This window comes from Arachis hypogaea, chromosome 2 (genome assembly GCF_003086295.3).
Source record: "Arachis hypogaea cultivar Tifrunner chromosome 2, arahy.Tifrunner.gnm2.J5K5, whole genome shotgun sequence".
Lineage (NCBI taxonomy): Eukaryota > Viridiplantae > Streptophyta > Magnoliopsida > Fabales > Fabaceae > Arachis > Arachis hypogaea.
The window spans coordinates 17,112,102-17,130,172 of record NC_092037.1 but is presented as its reverse complement, the minus strand read 5'-3'; the positions used below and the strand labels follow the sequence as shown (position 1 = coordinate 17,130,172).

General features: G+C 36.6%; 2 protein-coding genes across 3 annotated transcripts; both read right to left on the bottom strand.

The window, feature by feature from the left end:
• Positions 1-1,847: 1,847 nt before the first annotated feature.
• LOC112722455 (probable serine/threonine-protein kinase At1g01540) lies at positions 1,848-5,390 on the bottom strand. Its single transcript, XM_025773480.1, has 9 exons — positions 5,301-5,390; positions 4,365-4,480; positions 4,151-4,210; positions 3,158-3,262; positions 2,949-3,071; positions 2,693-2,863; positions 2,455-2,584; positions 2,127-2,336; positions 1,848-2,006 (listed from the first exon to the last, which is right to left on the bottom strand). The coding sequence occupies exons 1-9, from the start codon at positions 5,388-5,390 to the stop codon at positions 1,848-1,850; spliced, it is 1,164 nt and encodes a 387-aa protein (XP_025629265.1).
• Positions 5,391-10,335: 4,945 nt separating this feature from the next.
• LOC112740018 (small ribosomal subunit protein uS2) lies at positions 10,336-12,962 on the bottom strand. 2 transcript variants are annotated; one of them, XM_025788994.2, is made up of 5 exons: positions 12,604-12,962; positions 11,626-11,888; positions 11,274-11,471; positions 10,873-11,095; positions 10,336-10,589 (listed from the first exon to the last, which is right to left on the bottom strand). In XM_025788994.2, the coding sequence occupies exons 1-5, from the start codon at positions 12,743-12,745 to the stop codon at positions 10,501-10,503; spliced, it is 915 nt and encodes a 304-aa protein (XP_025644779.1). In that variant the 5' UTR covers positions 12,746-12,962; the 3' UTR covers positions 10,336-10,500. The 2 variants fall into 2 exon arrangements, with proteins under 2 accessions (XP_025644779.1, XP_025644780.1); XM_025788995.2 differs by having other exon boundaries at positions 10,336-10,583; positions 12,604-12,938.
• Positions 12,963-18,071: the final 5,109 nt, after the last annotated feature.

Below are 18,071 nucleotides of genomic sequence, written 5' to 3'. Positions count from 1 at the left end.
GCAGGTTCTTATCACAGTCGTTCAACTTTGAGGTGTGATTGCTATCCGTGCTCTCTAGCCAAAAAGTTCGTAAACAACGGCTGTCTATTGTATCATTGATTTCACCATTTAGTTTATGTGGTTATGTTCTTGGACAAGAGTTCTGCACTTATAATTAGTAGTGCTTGTAAGTTTTGAGACTTGCTTGTAGCTTTATTTGGAAAATAGTGAATATTTTTACCTTCCCGTGGGTTTTTTTCCCTCTCACATTGAGAGGTTTTTTTCCACATTAAAATTTGGTATTCTGTCTTCTCTTCAATTATTTGCTGGTATTGATGCTTCCATATTATGCCTTTGACAGGTTTAGTTTATTCCCACCATGAATGATCATTTTACAATGTTAAATATCTTGCCTATGAAAATTATATTGAGGTGCATTCTATATAACTAGTAGCTTAATGTTTCTCTCTCTCCTTTTTCTTATAATTGAAAGAAAAGAATTAAAGAAAACTAAAAGCAATTCAATTTGACTGTACTAAACTCAGGAATATTGAAAATAATGCACCAACTATTAATTATCTTAAAAGGTTTTCATAGGTGTATACAAGAACTACTCTCTTCCTTGAATAAATGAAAGAGAAGAATCATCCTCTTCCAAAAGGAAATTCAGTTCATTAGAAAAAACTATTTAAAAATTTTTAAACAAGAATTTGGTTGGCTGATCAAGATCTAAGAGTGACAATAAAACTTTTTCAAAAAAAAATAAATTTAATAATAATAATAATAATAACATTTATATTTATATTTATTCTTGGATGCAGGAACATCCTTATTTTACAGATGCAAGGCAATTAATGTCAATCACCATAGTGAAAAGCTGTAGAAGACTAAAGAGAGTGGTTTAGACATCAAATCATAACTAACTAACTAACAAACTAAACGTTGAATAAGGCAGCAAGAGACAAAGAAAAAGGATGTCCCAAAAAGACATTCATGATCAAGCTACCAATTAGTGCCGATTGTCTAGCTTATAAGGACAAATTGGCAAATTCTGGAGTGACAAGTTTTGCATTGATTGTGGATCCTAATTCTCTAAATGATCAAATAACGATACAGTTTCTTACTTAAATTGCTTGTTCCACCGTTTGAGCAATCATAGCCAAAATGACAAAAAAGTTACAGCTACATTTAATATTTGATTAGCCAGCCAGCCAGAGCAATTCCCACAAGCATCCAACTATGAATTAGGCAATGATGATGATGATGCAATGATATTTCTTCTATCAAGATAGCTGGATGGTAGGCCTAGCATTAATGATAATGTATAATATTCATTTTTCTTGTTCTTCATGTGTATTTATTTACCACTCTTTCTGTATAAGATGACTCACATTCGATATTCGATCCAAGTTACATAGCAATAAAATGATGAGTACATAATAAATACATAAAGAATAAATAAAGACAAAAAAAAACAAATCATACAAACTTTACTCTGGTCTAATGCTCATAACAACTACACTCACAAAATGACAAGCACTTAATTTATGATGGGGCCATAAGTTATGATGGACCAGAATGAGACAAAGGTAGTTTGATACTACAATTTGAGCAACTTGAAAATATTAATACTTTTTATTCAACACTTGAGCTACTTTTGTCTTATAAAGCAGAAAGAACATCAAAATCTTGATTTTTGGTAATAATGAATATGAGTATACAATGAATCCCAAATTGTGGTGGGAGAGGAAATTATGCAGCAAAAAATACACTCATTGCATCTTGTCCAGATTGAGGTAGAAATTAATATAGGCAAACTACTAAAACCAAAAATAATAAATACATAGCTAAATTTAACAACTATCATCTCAATCTAGTGGGATGGGCAAGATTTTACTACTATTATCATCTTCACTTTGATCAATGATCTCTCCACCTATTCGCTTTCTCTCTCTGCTAGAGTCCTTTTGCTCATGATGATGATAATTGCGATGGGATCGCGACGATTCTCCTCCGATCCTCTGCTCCTACAAGAAAGAATGATAAAGTAGTGATAAATGAGAATCAGATTATAGCAATGCTGAATCATCTTGCTTTTTCTCTCCAGTTATATATAATGCAGAGTTCAAAAAAGGGAAAGAACATACATCACGGAATAGGATCTCGTCGGCCTCAAGCATGTGGATTATGTGTCCGATTTTAGGTCTCTTTGTGGCATCAGGATCAACACATTTAAGAGCAACCAACAGAGCAAGCTTAAGAGCCTTTGAAGACGGCTTTTCAGGAAGGTTCGGATCAATGAGTTCCTCTGATTTTCTATTGCCAACCATAGTTTTCAACCACTCAATTAAATTAACCTGCAAATATACCAAATTCTAGTTAGGAAAACAGAAAAAGAGAGGAAATAATCAGCATAGAACAGTGTAAGAAGATTAAACCCAAAACTGTATACTATTATGGGTTATAGCCTCTAACCTCTCCTTGGGGTTTACTATAATCAGCGGGACTTCTTCCGGTAATTATTTCCATAATAAGTATCCCAAAGCTATAAACATCACTCTTCTCAGTCAGCATTCTAGTGCATGCATACTCCGGTGCAACATAACTACAGAACAAGAAAAGAGAGAACTTGAACTTTGAAGCCTAAAATATGAGTATAGAAAGTGAAACTAACTGATAAGAAAGGGAAACTGTTTGGTTAACTCATACTAACCCAAATGTCCCCATCACTCGGGTTGTGACATAGCTATGATCAGAACAGAGAAGCTTAGCAAGCCCAAAGTCAGAAACCTTTGGGTTCCATTGGCGATCAAGGAGTATATTGCTTGATTTCACGTCTCGGTGGACAACTTTTGGTTCGAGCCCCTCATGAAGATAAGCCAATCTGAAAAACACACATTACTGTCAACAAAACATTTCATGCAACAACATGCGAAGCACTTCAAGCAGATTAAGATCATTATCCCTACCCTTTCGCCATTCCCAAGATGATGTTCATCCGGATATCCCAAGTCAGAGGGCTTACAGAATCAACATCCCCATGCAGCCACTGGTCCAGATTCCCATTGTCAACATATTCATACATAAGCATCCTGAGAAACATATCAATACTTAAAATCTTACTAGTCTTGAACTTTTTAGCTTTAATTTTTCCAAATGAAATGTCAAGAGTTAATACCTGTACGCGCCCTCAACACAGTATCCAAGCAATCTAACAAGATTCTTGTGCCGCACACGACCAATAGCTTCTACTTCTACCCTAAATTCTCTCTCAGCTTGTCCCCTAAAATAAGTCAAACATTAGGTGCTTACTTATAAACACGAGTAAGACCAGGGAACCTTCATTACATTGAAAAGAGTAATCAATCAAGAAAAGAAATCCAGAATATGACACTGCAAAACTTTTGAGAAGCAACAACAACAAAGATACATAGTTGTGAACTTGTGATTCTTTTCTTCACATCAGTGGTAAATCATGCTACCTTGAAATCAAATTATTAACAAAATAAATCCAAAAGAAGAAAGAAAAACATTGTATTTCATGTTCCTTCCTCTTGATTCAAAATATCGAAGACTTATAATTTCTTCACCATCTGCAACCAAATTGAAAAACCCCGAAGACACTTAAGTACACAAATTTACTACGGCCAACCATGAAACATACCAAGTGTATTGATGATTACGAAACAGAATACACCAACCAAGTGAATGAACCAGGATGGAGCAACTGCCAAAATTTGTTGCAGAATAAACTTTAGAAGAAGTTGGTGCTGAGTGTTTTGATGAACTAACTTGCAGATTATTTTTCACAAAGATTAAAGGTCATGACGATTCTTTTGTGATGCACGATCTGTTGCATGACTTGGCAATATACCTTGCTGGAGGTTTCTATTGCAACTTAGAAGATCTTGAAGAGGAGGAGATAAGGATTCAGACTCGGCATTTGTGTGGAAGTTTACGTTATTGTAGCTCAAAACTTTACAATTCTCGTTCTAAAGTAGAATCTTTGAGGACATTATTATTGTTTAATAACCAAATCTGCTATCATGAATTCAAGATTGAGACGGCAATATGTGAGATATTATCAAAGTGTAAATACTTGAGAGCTTTATCCTTTGATAAACTCAATGTGTTGCCTAATTCAATTGGAGAATTGATCCATCTGCGCTACTTGAATCTCTCTGGAACAAGTATTGAGGCACTACCAGAATCGTTGTGCAACTTGTATATTCTACAAACATTAATATTGTAGCATTGTACTGAGTTGAGCATGTAAGTACATTTGTAAAATTTTGCATTGTGGTATTATTATTTTGATGTCAATCTTTTCTCTAGCTGAATTTGTCCCTTTCAGTTCTGTTTTTGAAACTAAAAAAGAATGCAACAATGCTGAACACATCATTGTGTATTTATCAAGAAGGTTCTGATAATTTTCCTTTGTGTGAGGCCCAAGCAAACACTTTTTGGAGAGTCCCTCTACATCCCCATTAGGGGTATTAACCTGATCAAATGAATGATAAGATGGTCAAATCTTTTCATGTTTGAATGAAATTCTTCACTCATAGTTCTTCAATTTGGAGATGTGGTTGTGATTTGAGGTCTCAAGTAGAACTGGGAGAAAGTCTGTAAACAAGTATCATTGACTTCATTTTGTTGTTGTGTGTTGTGTCGTTGTACAAGATTTGTGCATGTATGTTTGTTAGTGCTTGTAAGCTTTGAGACACCTTTGTAGCTTTAATTTGGATAATATTGAAGCTTTTTACCTTCCAGTGGGTTTTTTTATCTCACAATTGTTTGGGTGCTTCCATTCTTAGAGTGAAAGATAATTCTATAATGTTACTGTTCTTGTGCGATGGTCGGGGTATAGCTCGTTCTCCAGCAGTCAACTCCAAATTCCTTGTTTGGGAAGAGTTATACCTTGGCACAGAAAGAACAAGGGGGTGGTACCTGCAAAAGGCACTCCAACACTCAAGTCAATAAGTGTGTAAATAGTCTTTTCTTATATGTTTCATAAAATGTCTTACCTCCCTTGTATCAGTTATATGTGAGGTGAGATATTAACAGTTACATTCAAGAATAATTTGTATTAAAGAAGAATAATATCATGTCGAAACGTTATGATATTCGTTTTGGTGTATGCTGTAGGTAACGTGTAGAGCCGAATTATAACATTTAACTGTTATAACGTTTGACCGAGTTATAACGTATGGAGCCGATTTATAAAGTTTGACCAAGTTATAACAGCCATATCAGTTACTGTAAAATACAATTAAGTATCTTGCCTGTGAAAATTATAGAGGTGCATTCTATATAACTAGTACCTTAATGTTTCCAAATTCCAAATGTGCACACAAGAAGGGGAAAAGCTTGGTTTCTAGCCTGGTTGAATATACCATATTATATTCTTCCATTTTGTCTGATTTCTCTATCTCCTTTGAAAAAATCAAAGAGAACTACAAAAAGCAATTCAATTTGACTGTACACAACTCAAGAATATTGAAAATAATGCACCAATTATTAATTAGCTTAAAAGGTTTCCCATAGGTGTATACAGGAACTATCTCTTGGCACTTACACAATTTTCCTTGAATAAATGAAAGTGAAGAATCATCCTTTTCTAAAAGGAAATTAAGTTCATTAAAAGAAAATCCATTAAGTGCATCATATCAGTGTGTGCTTCTTCCACGGCACTGTCAGCAGTTAAGATTCTTTAAACAAGAGTTTGGTTGGATGATCAAGATCTAAGAGTGACAACAATATTTTTTAATAAAACTGTATGAAAAAAATATTGGTCTCCCCCACCCCCTAAAACATTGCTTTTTCTTGGAGAGAAGATTCAAGAAAAGTGTGAATGAGTTATGACTTATGAGTATGGCTTAGCACATATGGATACACTGATACAGGGCGGTGCCAAAGTAAGTTATGAGTGCAATCAGCTTCTCCACCTCACCTCCCTCCAACAATTACACATTTCATTATGTCCAAAGCTGGAAAATATTTCCCTAATAAGTCTCATCTCTATGATGATGGTATCATACAATTGCATTCTTTCCCTTCATTAATCAGGGAAACTCTCGGTTTATACTCTTCAGTTTAGTAGTTTCATCTCACATGAGCCATGAGGAGTGTTGTTTTTGTATAGTAACCCCCCAACTTTCCGGAATTAAAAGTTAAGAAAGAATTTACTTCATGTTCCAACAAAATAAGAAACTCGTTTTTAAGTCTTCCAGAAATGGCAAGTGGAGTTTCAAATATCGTTTAACAATCTTGCTTCTACTTTTACCATCTTTTGCAGGAAGCTGAGGCTTTTATAAACAGAACAGTTAAGGCAATGATGTTAGAAAATATCAATGCATATCGGTCAAGAAAGTTCTGATCATTTCCTATGTACAAGGCCCAAGCAAACACTTTTTGGTGTTTCTCTCAACATTCTCATTTGATCCATATAGCTGACCTCACCTAATGGGATAAGGCTTCGTTGTTGTTGTTGTAACTGCAGATTCTTGACTCATAGTTCTTCAATTTGGAGGTGAGATTGCGATACAAGCTCTCAAGTAGAACTGCCAGAAAATTCTTTAAATTCGGCCCAAAACTTCCCACATGCCCTCCATAAGCATTTCTGAATTGGAACTCTGATCAGGTACATGTAAGTGTCATGCCATGCATATCTTCTTTGCATCATGTTGTGACTTGTGATTGTTCAACTATTTAATACACGCATTCATTCACAAGAGAGTATATATATTTTCTTCACTCAAGTGATGGCTTTTTTTTCTTTTAATATTCCTTCCTTCTTCTCTATTGCTACTTCAAATTCAAGAATGTACTTTACTATCCTGTATGAATCTCTCAACTCAACAACCACCAAGTGAAAAAAAAAACTGTCAGCCATTTGTTTGAAGCATAGCTGCTTGTTGAAAGCAAATGCATTTTCAGCTTAGGAAACCAAGTTTAATAGCCCTATTAAATTTAGTTGGTTTCTGTGATGACTAACACTTAGTCTTGACATGCTTTTTAATTTGTGTATTAGTGTTTCAGGGATTGCCAATTAAACAAGAACATGAAGCAATAACAGCTGCAGAACAAGAAAATCTCCCTGAAGATCAGAAGACAACCTTTTCTGCAGGAAAGAACAGCGCCACACACACACACATATTTGTTTCTCAAGTGTTGGGCTTCTTAGTGTTTCTAATTTAAAACTAAAAAGGCTTGAGAAAATTATGATTTTGTTTTCTTTAAAGAACCTAATGAGTTTTGAGTGAAACATTATTGTGCTTCCTTATTGGTGTTGTTCTTTGAGGTGAAATTTGTTCTGATAGCTGAGACTGAACTAAAAAGGCTTACTTATCTATTCCTAAGAAGAGCTGAAATAAAAAATACTTTTGGTTTGAGATGAACTTTGGAGAAAGCTGTCACTTACTTTTAAATATAAACTCTATATTCTTAGTACACGTTACCTGTAATATCAAGAAATTGTGTGTTCATCAATTTGTATTAGTAGATGTGTGTGTAAAATGAATATTGTATATATTAGAAAACTGTTCATCCGATGTTAATTAAGTTGTCAGTGAAATGCAATTAACCTGTTAGAAATAGCATCAAATTGAACTTTAGCATCCTCGAATTCAAGGCATTTCTGAATTGAAGCAGTAATAACTGTAAGGGAATGGCTCAAACCTATTAAAACAGAGAATAGCTCATGATCCTATGGTCATTGTATATTCTCTTCAAAATTTTACAATATGGAGGACTATATAGCTTCCAAAACTCTTATTGAAAAAATTAAAGTATAGTTTATCTCTCAAAGAAGAAAGAAATAAGAAGTTAAAAAAAAAAGAAATTATTGAGTAAGATCTTTATGTTATTGTAGCTCAAAACTTCATAATTTGATTTCTGAAGTAAAATCTTTGAGAACATTATTATTATTTGGCAATTGCTCATCTTCCAAGTGCAACATTGAAGCAGCAACATGGGACATATTATCAAAGTTTAAATACTTGAGAGCTTTATCCTTCTGTAAACGTGGTGTGGCATCATGGTACACGAGAGATTCATCCTTCAGTATAGTTGTGGTGCCTGATTCAATTAAAGAATTAGTCCATCTGCGCTACTTGGATCTGTCTTGGACGTTTATTAAGACATTGCCAGAGTCTTTGTGCAACTTGTCTAATTTGCAAACCTTGAAGTTGTATCATTGTTGTAATTTAACTACGCTGCCTAGTGGTTTGCATAATCTTGTGAAGTTGCGACATCTCGATATTAGAGGAACTGCTTTGGAAGAAATGCCCAGAAAAATAAGCGAATTGAAAGAGTTGCACGTTTTATGTTACTTTGTTGTCGGCAAGTATGAAGACAATTGAATCCAGGAGTTAGGGGGGCTGGAAAAACTTCATGGACCCCTTGAGATTAAGAAGTTGGAGAATATTGTTGATGTGGAACAAGCAGAGAGTGCAAAGATAATGGATAAGAAGCACATTGATGAATTATGGTTGGAATGGTCTTCAGGCGAAGATACGGTTTCAAGCTCACGAAGAGAAACAGACATGCTCAATAAGTTGGAACCGCCGAATTGGTTGAAAGAGTTGAGAATATGGGGATACAAGGGTACAATATTTCCAGATTGGTTGGGGCGCTGTTCCTACAACAACATGACTCATGTATCTCTGCTGTCTTGCAAGAATTGCTGCATGCTGCCTTCACTTGGACAGCTGCCATCTCTCAAGTCCCTGCTCATTCGAGGTTTGGATCAGGTGAGGAGTATTGGCGAGGAGTTTTACAAGAATGAAGGAGATATCATTCTTCGGATAGTGCACCGTTTCCCTCACAAGAGACATTGCAATTTCGTTCTATGGCATATTGGGAGGTGTGGCACGTATCTGAGTCGGAAACTTTTCCTCAACTTAGGAAGCTTCAAATAAGAGATTGCCCAATGTTGAAGGAAGAGATGCTTAATCAGGTATTCTTCAGAATCGTTTCTTCTTTGTCGGATGTTTCCAAAGTTCGCAAACTACGTATAGGCGACGAAATTTATCCACAGATGAAGACTATGAATCTTGATGGGGATAGTTTATCAGTTAGGGGATGTGAATCTGTGAGGGAGTCTGCATTAAAGGCAATGATGAGCATGAACCATCTAAGTTGCCTGCAAGAAATGGATATCTCACGGTGTTCCTCTCATGTATCCTTTCTGGGCAATTGTTTTCCCAAATCTTTGCAAAAGCTGGAAAACCGGAGGTGTAGAAAAGTAGAATTCCCGCAGCGCAATGCATCAATCTCTTGGGGGCCAAAGAAGAAGGAAGCTTGGGAGGGTTTGAAGGAGACAGTTTTGTTGTCATCAAGTGATAGTTGTTTGTATTCATGGTGGATGAATGTGACTCTTGGTGGGTCTCTGGCACAAAGAAGCTCCCTATACCAAACTGGGAGAATTGAAGGGTTTGATGCACCTTGGGCAATTTCTGCTATGGCCTTTATGAATTGACCAATTCCACATCCATCACACAGTGTGTGGTTAACACGTATAGCAAAGATGAAACCACCGCATTTGAGACGTGTTACCTGAATAAGCAGCAGAGGAGAGTTAATAATTCCGTCATCAGAAGAAGAGGAACTTGGCAGCTATTACAACTTGGTTGAATTGGAACTTTGGAAGGGTAGGAATGCATTTATTTTTGAAGGGAAATGGACCTCCCCCCCTCCTAGTTGCGGAAGAAGCTCATCGGGTCTTCCATGAACTTCAAAATTAAAGATGTTCTTTCACTCTCTTGAGGCCTTTACTCTTCTTGTAAACTGATTTGGTTTTTTGTGGATCATTTTCAATACTATCCTTCATTTGTTGTCCAAATATGGACCTTAAATTTATTTATAGTGAAATAAAACGACTTTACCTTTGACAAAAAAAAAAGTTAAATAAATTATTTTATAATAAAAATTTATTAATATTAACTATATAAAAATTTAGTCACAAAATGTTAAAAATTAATTTTCTATATTTCTTATATAGATCATTTTTATACAAACCCTTAAAACCCTAGAAAGATACACTATTCAACGTAACATTTGTATCTGATGCAAGAAAACAAGAAACCTTACCTTAATGGATGAAAGGGAATATTAATATAATCACGAACATGCTTTATATATTGTACTTTTTTCCATTGCATGTCGTTGTAAATTGATTAGATATGCGACATTTTCTTACGGTGATTAAATGATGGATTATTGTCCATAGTATGAACAGTTTTAAATTTTATTCTTACATAGTAAGTTTGAATTTCAATTAAAGATGGGGCATCCGAAAAATTGAGATAATAGGTCAATATGCAAAATGTGATCTTGTAAGGTTTTCCCGACATATTCTTTTGTCTCAGCAAACTTCAGTACCATTAGCGGTCGCAACGGAACAATTAAATTGTTGAAACAAACCAAGTATCAGTATGCTAAATCAAAATTTTACAACTTCAAATATCAAACCTACAGGTAATGATGCATCTATCCTAAACAAAAGAAAATCCCATACTCATCCTATTCCCAACCAGTGGGAGCAACAGCTCCGGGTGCCGGAACGGAAGGCTGAGGAGCTGGAACCGGTTCCCAATCACCTGCAGCTGCAGCTATAAAAAGAACTTAGGTCAAACAAATTGTGATCTTATATTTTTTAACAAGACTATGTTAAAGCTGCAAGAGTTTCTACCATTTCGAGGGAGAACCTTTGAAACACAAGAACACATTAAAAGCTTGATGCAGCAACTATTGCGCATCCAATTTATTAGGAAAAAGGAGGGAGAACAAATACGGGCGTAAAGAGAATGACAATACAACCAATCAAACTGAAATTAAATCACACAAATGACTAGCATATAACCACAGATCCAAAGTTGAATAAATTATTCTTACAAGTATCTGGGGCCCAATCAGCAGGCGCAGCTGCAATAGGTGGTTGTGGAACTTCCTCGGGCCAGGGTTGTACTGTGACAGCCGTCCATTCACCATCAGCTGTGGGGAAACCGGCAATGCCAGCAGCACCGAAGTCTTGAATGGCATATTCTGGGGCAGCTGGTGCTTCCTCCTCCTCTTGTTGCTTGGCCTCTTCAGGTTCTCTATAGAAGAATAGATCCACCTACACATGAAAAGTTGACATAAATTATCTAATATTGGAAGGATACCAAAGAATAATATTACTATCTTACAAGAAAATATGAATTTCTAGACGCTTGCACGTACTGAAAGAAAACTTGTTCTGAATCAAGTGCAAAGTAACAATAGTTACATTCATAAGAGCAGAAATAAGTTTTTACCATCACATCCCATTTAAGCCCTGGACGAATAATACCCCTCATCTGCAAAACCATCCTTGCTAATAGCCAAAAAAGACAACCAATACTGTGCTTCCCCTTATTATTGGCAGGAATGCCAACATCAACATACCGCATTGGAGAATCAGTATCGCAAAAGGCAATTGTTGGAATATTTCCAAGAGCACCTTCCTTAATGGGCTGCACAAAAATGGAAAAACAAAAATGAGATCAACTGATAGCAGAATTTCAAAGCCCCATGAAAACATTGGTTGTTAAAAGTGAAAACATATTACATATACAACATTACATCCTCAACACAACCAAAAAACTCTTTGAACATCTAATGCGGTACCTGATGATCAGTCCTTGGATCAGTCAGAATAAGAAGGCGAGGCTCGTTATAGGATGTCTGCATCTGATTAGTGAATGTTCCAGGAGTGTGCCTTCCAGCAATTGCATTTGCACCGGTGTATTGGGCAAATTTCAAGACTGCCCTCTGACCATATGGCCTAGCAGACTGAACAATGATGTCCTGCGGATTCTCGATGGCGACAATAATCCTAGCAGCAAGTTGGAGCTTCTCCCATGTCTTGCCAAGGTTAATTATGTAAATACCTGGTAACAGGAAATACTAAAAATCAACAAAAAGATAAAATGCGTTCTTTGTTCAGTACAATGTACAAACGAAAGAGTAAATTGACAAAAGTACACATAAAAGAGTTTGGGATGGACAAAAATACCTACTAAAGATTCGTGAAAACAAAAGTATTCTTCAGATATTGTTTTCGATAGACAAAAGTGTCATACTGTTGGTAAGGTTTGATATTTACAATCTTTAATGTGTACTTTTGTCCATGGAAAACAATCTTTGGTGTACTTTTATATTTATAAATCATAGCCTGTATTTTTATCCACCCCAAACTCTTTCACGTGTACTTTTGTATATATATTACTGAATTAGAATGATTATAGGCATCTTAAGGTTTGATCAATTTTGGAACAGAAGTTACCCGTTTATAACAAGCTAATAAAAAGCACATAACAAAAAACAGAACCCTATAGACACAAAAAGATAAATAAATAAACCGAAAAGAAAATTCACAAATGAGCAAGGAATATATAGACACAATAAATAAATAAATTTCTACACAGATCTCTGTGTATTTAATATGAGCAAACGAATATCAGAATAAACCCAAGATATAACGTTACAAAATCAAAATGCCCTTCAAATTCACCACAATCGACACACGCTTCAATCATATTCATATTCACAACCAAAATGTAACCGAGAAAATAAGAAAAAATTATCAAAAGAAGAGTGTTTTACCATCATTGCGGCGTTTGAAGACATAGCGTTCCATCTGGAAGTCGCAGTTTTTGGTTCCCAAATGCACCTCAGCCGCAAGCATCATCTGGATGTCTTGCTCCTTCTGAGAGAGCTGGCGCGGCGCAGCGGCGGAAGTGGCCATAGTTGCGGTGGAGATTTGGTCTCTCGAGAAGATTTGGAAACGCTTGAAGGTCCAAGTAGTAGTAGTGGCAGCGGCGAGAGGAAGAAGGTTTGACGAGTTAGGGTTTTGAGGAGGCACTTCTTCTGTTTCTCTCACACTCAATCAGTCGACAATAATTTACATATATATATATAAAACTATTTAAACCCTTACTAAATTTAGTCACAAAAAAACCTTTACTAAATTTTACAAACTAAACTCTTGTGGAAAAAGTATATTATTGAAGAGCTTAAAAGACCAATTTAAAATATTTTATTTTTATAGCTATAATTCATTCTTGATTTAATTTTTATTGTTTGTTTTAATGATCATAGAAAAGTTAAATTAAAATTATGTTCCAAATTTTTTTTTGGTCTTTTTGAACTGAAGCAGAACACAAACAGAGAACTTTTTATTTTTAATATGATGAAAGGAAGGATATATATCTGAGTTATGGAGGTGTATGGTGATTCACTCGCGTATGATGGCTGTCCAAGAAAAATCGGACCGTCTGATTGAAGGTACTGAAAATCCTGGGTCCGATTTGTGTACTGACAGAAAACCTTGGAGGTCATGAATATTATAAATTTATCCCTATAATTTTTTATAATTTTAAACTATACCTAGAATTTGGAGGTCATGAATATACTTTTTTCACCAAAAAAACCTCCTTCAATTGAACTATAAAATGTAAATTGAAATTTATATCTTATCCGTATGAAAATAAAATATTAGTTCAAAATATTAGTTGTAAGACCCAAAACTTTTGAAAAGTCTTATTATGATCAAGTCTCAAATCATATGGTTATTTATAGCCTTAATTTCAGAAATTATTTTATTAACGGTAATTAAGGCAAGTTTTGATTTATTGGATTTGAGATGAGTTATGATTATTATCCAATTTTATAATTATTGGATTATTTTCTATATTTAAAGTATAAAGTTGATAGTTATGAAATAATAAGGATTTTTTATGATTTGGATTAGATAAGCAATATTTTAAATATTAATACTGCTATTTTAGAAAAAAATGAAGAAATTAAGTATATTATTTCTAATTTTTGAATTTGAACGTTTTATTAAAAAATAAAGTGTGAAATTGATGAGGAGACAGTATTTTTGTACGTTATTATTGTTGGATTAGAATTTATTTCTAATTACTACATTATACTTATTTTTGTGTGAAATTACAAAAATACCCCCAAACCTAATTTTACCTAAACCCTAATTCTTCCAAACTCCAAACCCTATCAGATGCGGCCGTCACCCCCTTTCATCCCCTTCAGTGTAATATTCAGAAACAAAATTATAGAGAAGGAAGCTTGAGAAAGGAGAGTGGGAAGAGAGGGAGGGGCTGCGTTGTGCAGAGCCACCGCCAACCTGCCACGCGCGACCGTCGCCGTCTCCCTGCGAAACAGCCGCCGCGCCTACCCGTTCACAGCGCCGCCGTCGCCCTTACCGCGTCGCGCCGCTGCGGCAATCCACACGTCCTTGTCACCGCCAGGGGAAAGCCAGTGCCGCCACCATGTCACGCCTTGCCGCCGTGCCTCGCGCCTCACCACCGTCATCCTTGCAGGCGTGGAGGAAGCTTTTTTCTGCCACTGCTGCCCGTGAAGCTGACGCGGTCGCGAATCAGAACTCAGGCGAGAGAGAGGAGGTCGTGAAGGAGAGGGGAGCCGCGCCGTTCTGCCTCGCCGTCGCCATTAAAGACGCACCCAGTCCCTAGTCGCCGCCGCACCAAACGAGGGAGTGGCCGCCGTCGCTGCAGAGGAGCAGCACGGCCACCGTCGCATCCTCGCGCACAGAGAGAGGGGGATGCACGAAAGGGGACCTTTTTCCGTCGCTGTCGTGCCGTGAGCGCCGATTCGGTGGTTGCCGTCGCCGCTGCCTGGGTTCCATTGGTCCAAGCCGCCATTGATGGAGCTCGCATCACCGTCAGCCATGGCCGCTGTGCCTCGGGTCACCGAGAAACGCCACCGCTGCTGCCGCCGGAAACCGCCACTGAAGCCGGTGTCATTTGGTAAGCTTTAACCCGTCTTCAGTTTCCTTATCTATTAAAGTTCACCTTTACCATGAGAGTTGTGATGCGGCTGTTGTGCTAGGAGTTGTCGCAAGTTGCTGCTGCCGGAATCACTGCCGAGACTGCCGCTTCATGGTTCAGTCACTTCTTGTTTGCGGTAAGCGTTTACGTTCCGGTTACCCCTTTAATCGCTGTCCTGGTAAACGTTGAGGTGTTGTAGCATTCGTTGTTATGAGAGTTAATCTCGGTTATTATATATTGCGATTAGTGTTACTATGGTCATTGCGAAAGTGGCTGAAAGCTGAGGTTTCGGTTGCCGGTGATTTCGAGTTGAGGCGGAAAGGACTCTGTGAGACGTTTGGGTTATGGATTTGCGTTTTGAGGTAGGGGCGCTTTCCAAAAACTATGTTTTATGTATTGGAATTATTACATATGGATACTGATGTGAGATATTGTGTATTTGGTGATTGTATCTGCCTTATGTATTATTTGATTGACTCGAATGATTATGGATGTTGGTTTGGCTGAATTGTTGTGCGGCTTTGTGAAATGTAATGTTTTGAAGTTGATTCTTTTAAAGCTTTAAAATCGGGTTTAATCCATTGTGAATTGATTTGAGTTGAGTTGATTTTCTGGATAAGAAAGTCGAATGCACTTTTGAATTCAGCCTGGTTTACTTTAATTAATTTGGTTTTGGACAAATGGATTGTTACTGAACCGTTTTTTTTAAAGCTTTGGAAATGAGTTAAATTGGTTGATATTGAGTTAATTTTGAAATGGTATCCTTGAGATACGCCACTGAGGCGATTGTTGGATTTATCTTGCTTTGAATTGATTTCTGGTTTTGTGTTGTTGAAAAGGAAGGAGGAACGGTTTAGTTGGGACCCGAACTGGGTGGCAAAAGTCCAAGTTTTAGGGGAGATGCTGCCGAAATTTTTATAAAATCTTAGTCTTGTTTGAAAGGTTATTTAAAAAGGGTTGGATTTGAAAAATTGTATTATTTGATTTATTAAAAGGATATTTATGTTTTCAAGTTTAATTTATTTGATGAACCTTATACGTTGAGTTCGGCTTATTTAGAACTGAACTATTTTTACCGTTTGAACCACTGAAGGAAAGAATGATGCTTTAATATTGATTTCAATATAAAAAGGAGTTTTTAGTGATTTTTAAAGGAACCTAGACTTTTGATTGAGTAATCAAGTTTGAGGCATTTTGGAAGAGTTGGAAAAATAGGTTCCAAAAAGAAATCTGAAAGCGGTTTGATTCAAATGAACCGGTTCCGTTTCAAATGAGTTGATTTTTGGACCGGGTTGGAACTTGTGATTTTGTATGGTTCGGTTTCAGAATAAATTCAGTTTTATTTACTTGAACTGAGAATTTATGATTTCAAGAGTTTCAATGAATTTTTAAGGAATTGATGTAAGATGACCTTCCCTAAAGACTTGGGACTCTGCCGAGAAACTTTTGTTATAAAATCCTATCGTTGGATGGATGATTTTGAATACTTTGAAATAAATCCTTAACTTGCCACGGTTTTGGAAGTTTTGGAAAGAGAATGCCGAGAGTGGCTCTGTTTTAAAAAGGGAACTCACTTTGAGTAAATTTGGCTTATGAGCCTGAGATGATTTGAGAAATGAGATTTCTAAAAGCCAAGGCTAAAAAGAGTCGAAACTTGATTTCAAAGTGAAACGATTTGAGAAAAAGTGATTTATGGCTTAAATGCCGATTTTACGAATTGATGATGTTGAATGTGGAAGTGCTGTTTTGTTGTGAGCCAGAATGGCTGTGTATGCTATGATATTGGCTGGTTCTGGATTGAACCGTGATCCGGAATGGCTGTGTATGCTATGAATGTTGGCTGGTTCTGGATTGAACCGTGAGCCGGAATGGCTGTGTATGCTATGAATATTGGCTGGTTCTGGACTGAACCGTGAGCCGGATGGCTGAGATGGATGTTGATCCACATATGAGAATAGATGCATGTATATGCTGAATTATTGATAATTGTGATTTGCACTTCCACTGTCTGAGATACGAGTTTCCCTGGTTAGTAGCAGTGGCTAGCCACCACGTGCTCCAGGTTGAGACTTGATACTCTGTTGACCATATGTCGTAAGTGTGGCCGGGCACTGTGAAAGTCCCGGATGAGCTTGCCCCCGTAAATATTCACCAGTAAAGGTGATGGATATGGATCATGTTTATGATCAAGTTTATGATGAGTATAACTCGAGTTGGGGATGCGCGACAGAGGGACAGTCCAATGGTTAGCTACCAGGACTTGTCGGGTTGGCTCTATAACCAACAGATGATATCATCAGCCACTAGGGACAGGCATGCATCATATGCATCTATGTGACATTGTTTGGGTGTGCATATTGTACTTGGTTTGCCTATGTGATTAATTGCTAATTGTTCTACTTGCAATAACTGTTTGTTTGTGCTTGCATCTTCCTATCTGTGTTTGCAACTGGGACTCTGTTGGATTGTGGTGATTTGGTTGAAGGTTGGATGGTTTGGGCCTAGGGCCATGATTGGATTGTTTGGGCCTAGGGCCGTGGTTGGAATGAGATGAACTGATGGTTGATTTCGGTTTTGTGTTTCTGGTTTGGAATAAAATATGAAAGGCTATTTTGGTTCCGCATAGATAAACCGTTTTGAAAGGCTTTTGAGTTTTTGAGAATTGAATGGTTCCTCTTTCAGAAAGATTTATGACTTTACTTTTATTGTAAACTGTCGTTTTTGAAAAGAGGCATAAGATGGTTATTAATCACTGGTACGATTTATCTTAAAGTATCCTATTACAGTAATTCCCAAAAACCCTCTACTGAGAACCCTTTCGAGGATGATGTTCTCACCCCTTACATTTTTTCCCTTTCAGGATATGGGCGCAGAAGTTACGAAGAATTTATTTAGTTATTGTTGTGATGCTTTGTATTGCTTTAGATTATTATTTATTGTACCCTCGCCTTTATCTTGATATAATCTGTAAGAGGGATAGGAATTTTATTGGATTATGTTTGTAATATTACTTATATATATATATGTATGTATATATATGGATGTACTCTTTATGAGTTTTTGTAAGTTGTATGGTATGTATGGATGTACGTTGTATAGCAAAAGTATTTTTGGGAGCGGTATTGCGGTTTTAAAGATTTAAACAGGCTCATATTTTAGTATTAAATAGTAAAAGTGTCGTCGTAATGTCCGAGCTATCAGAGTAGCGCAGCCGGAAGCGTGAGCTTTGGTAGTTAGGGTGTTACAATTATGGTATCAGAGCAGTCC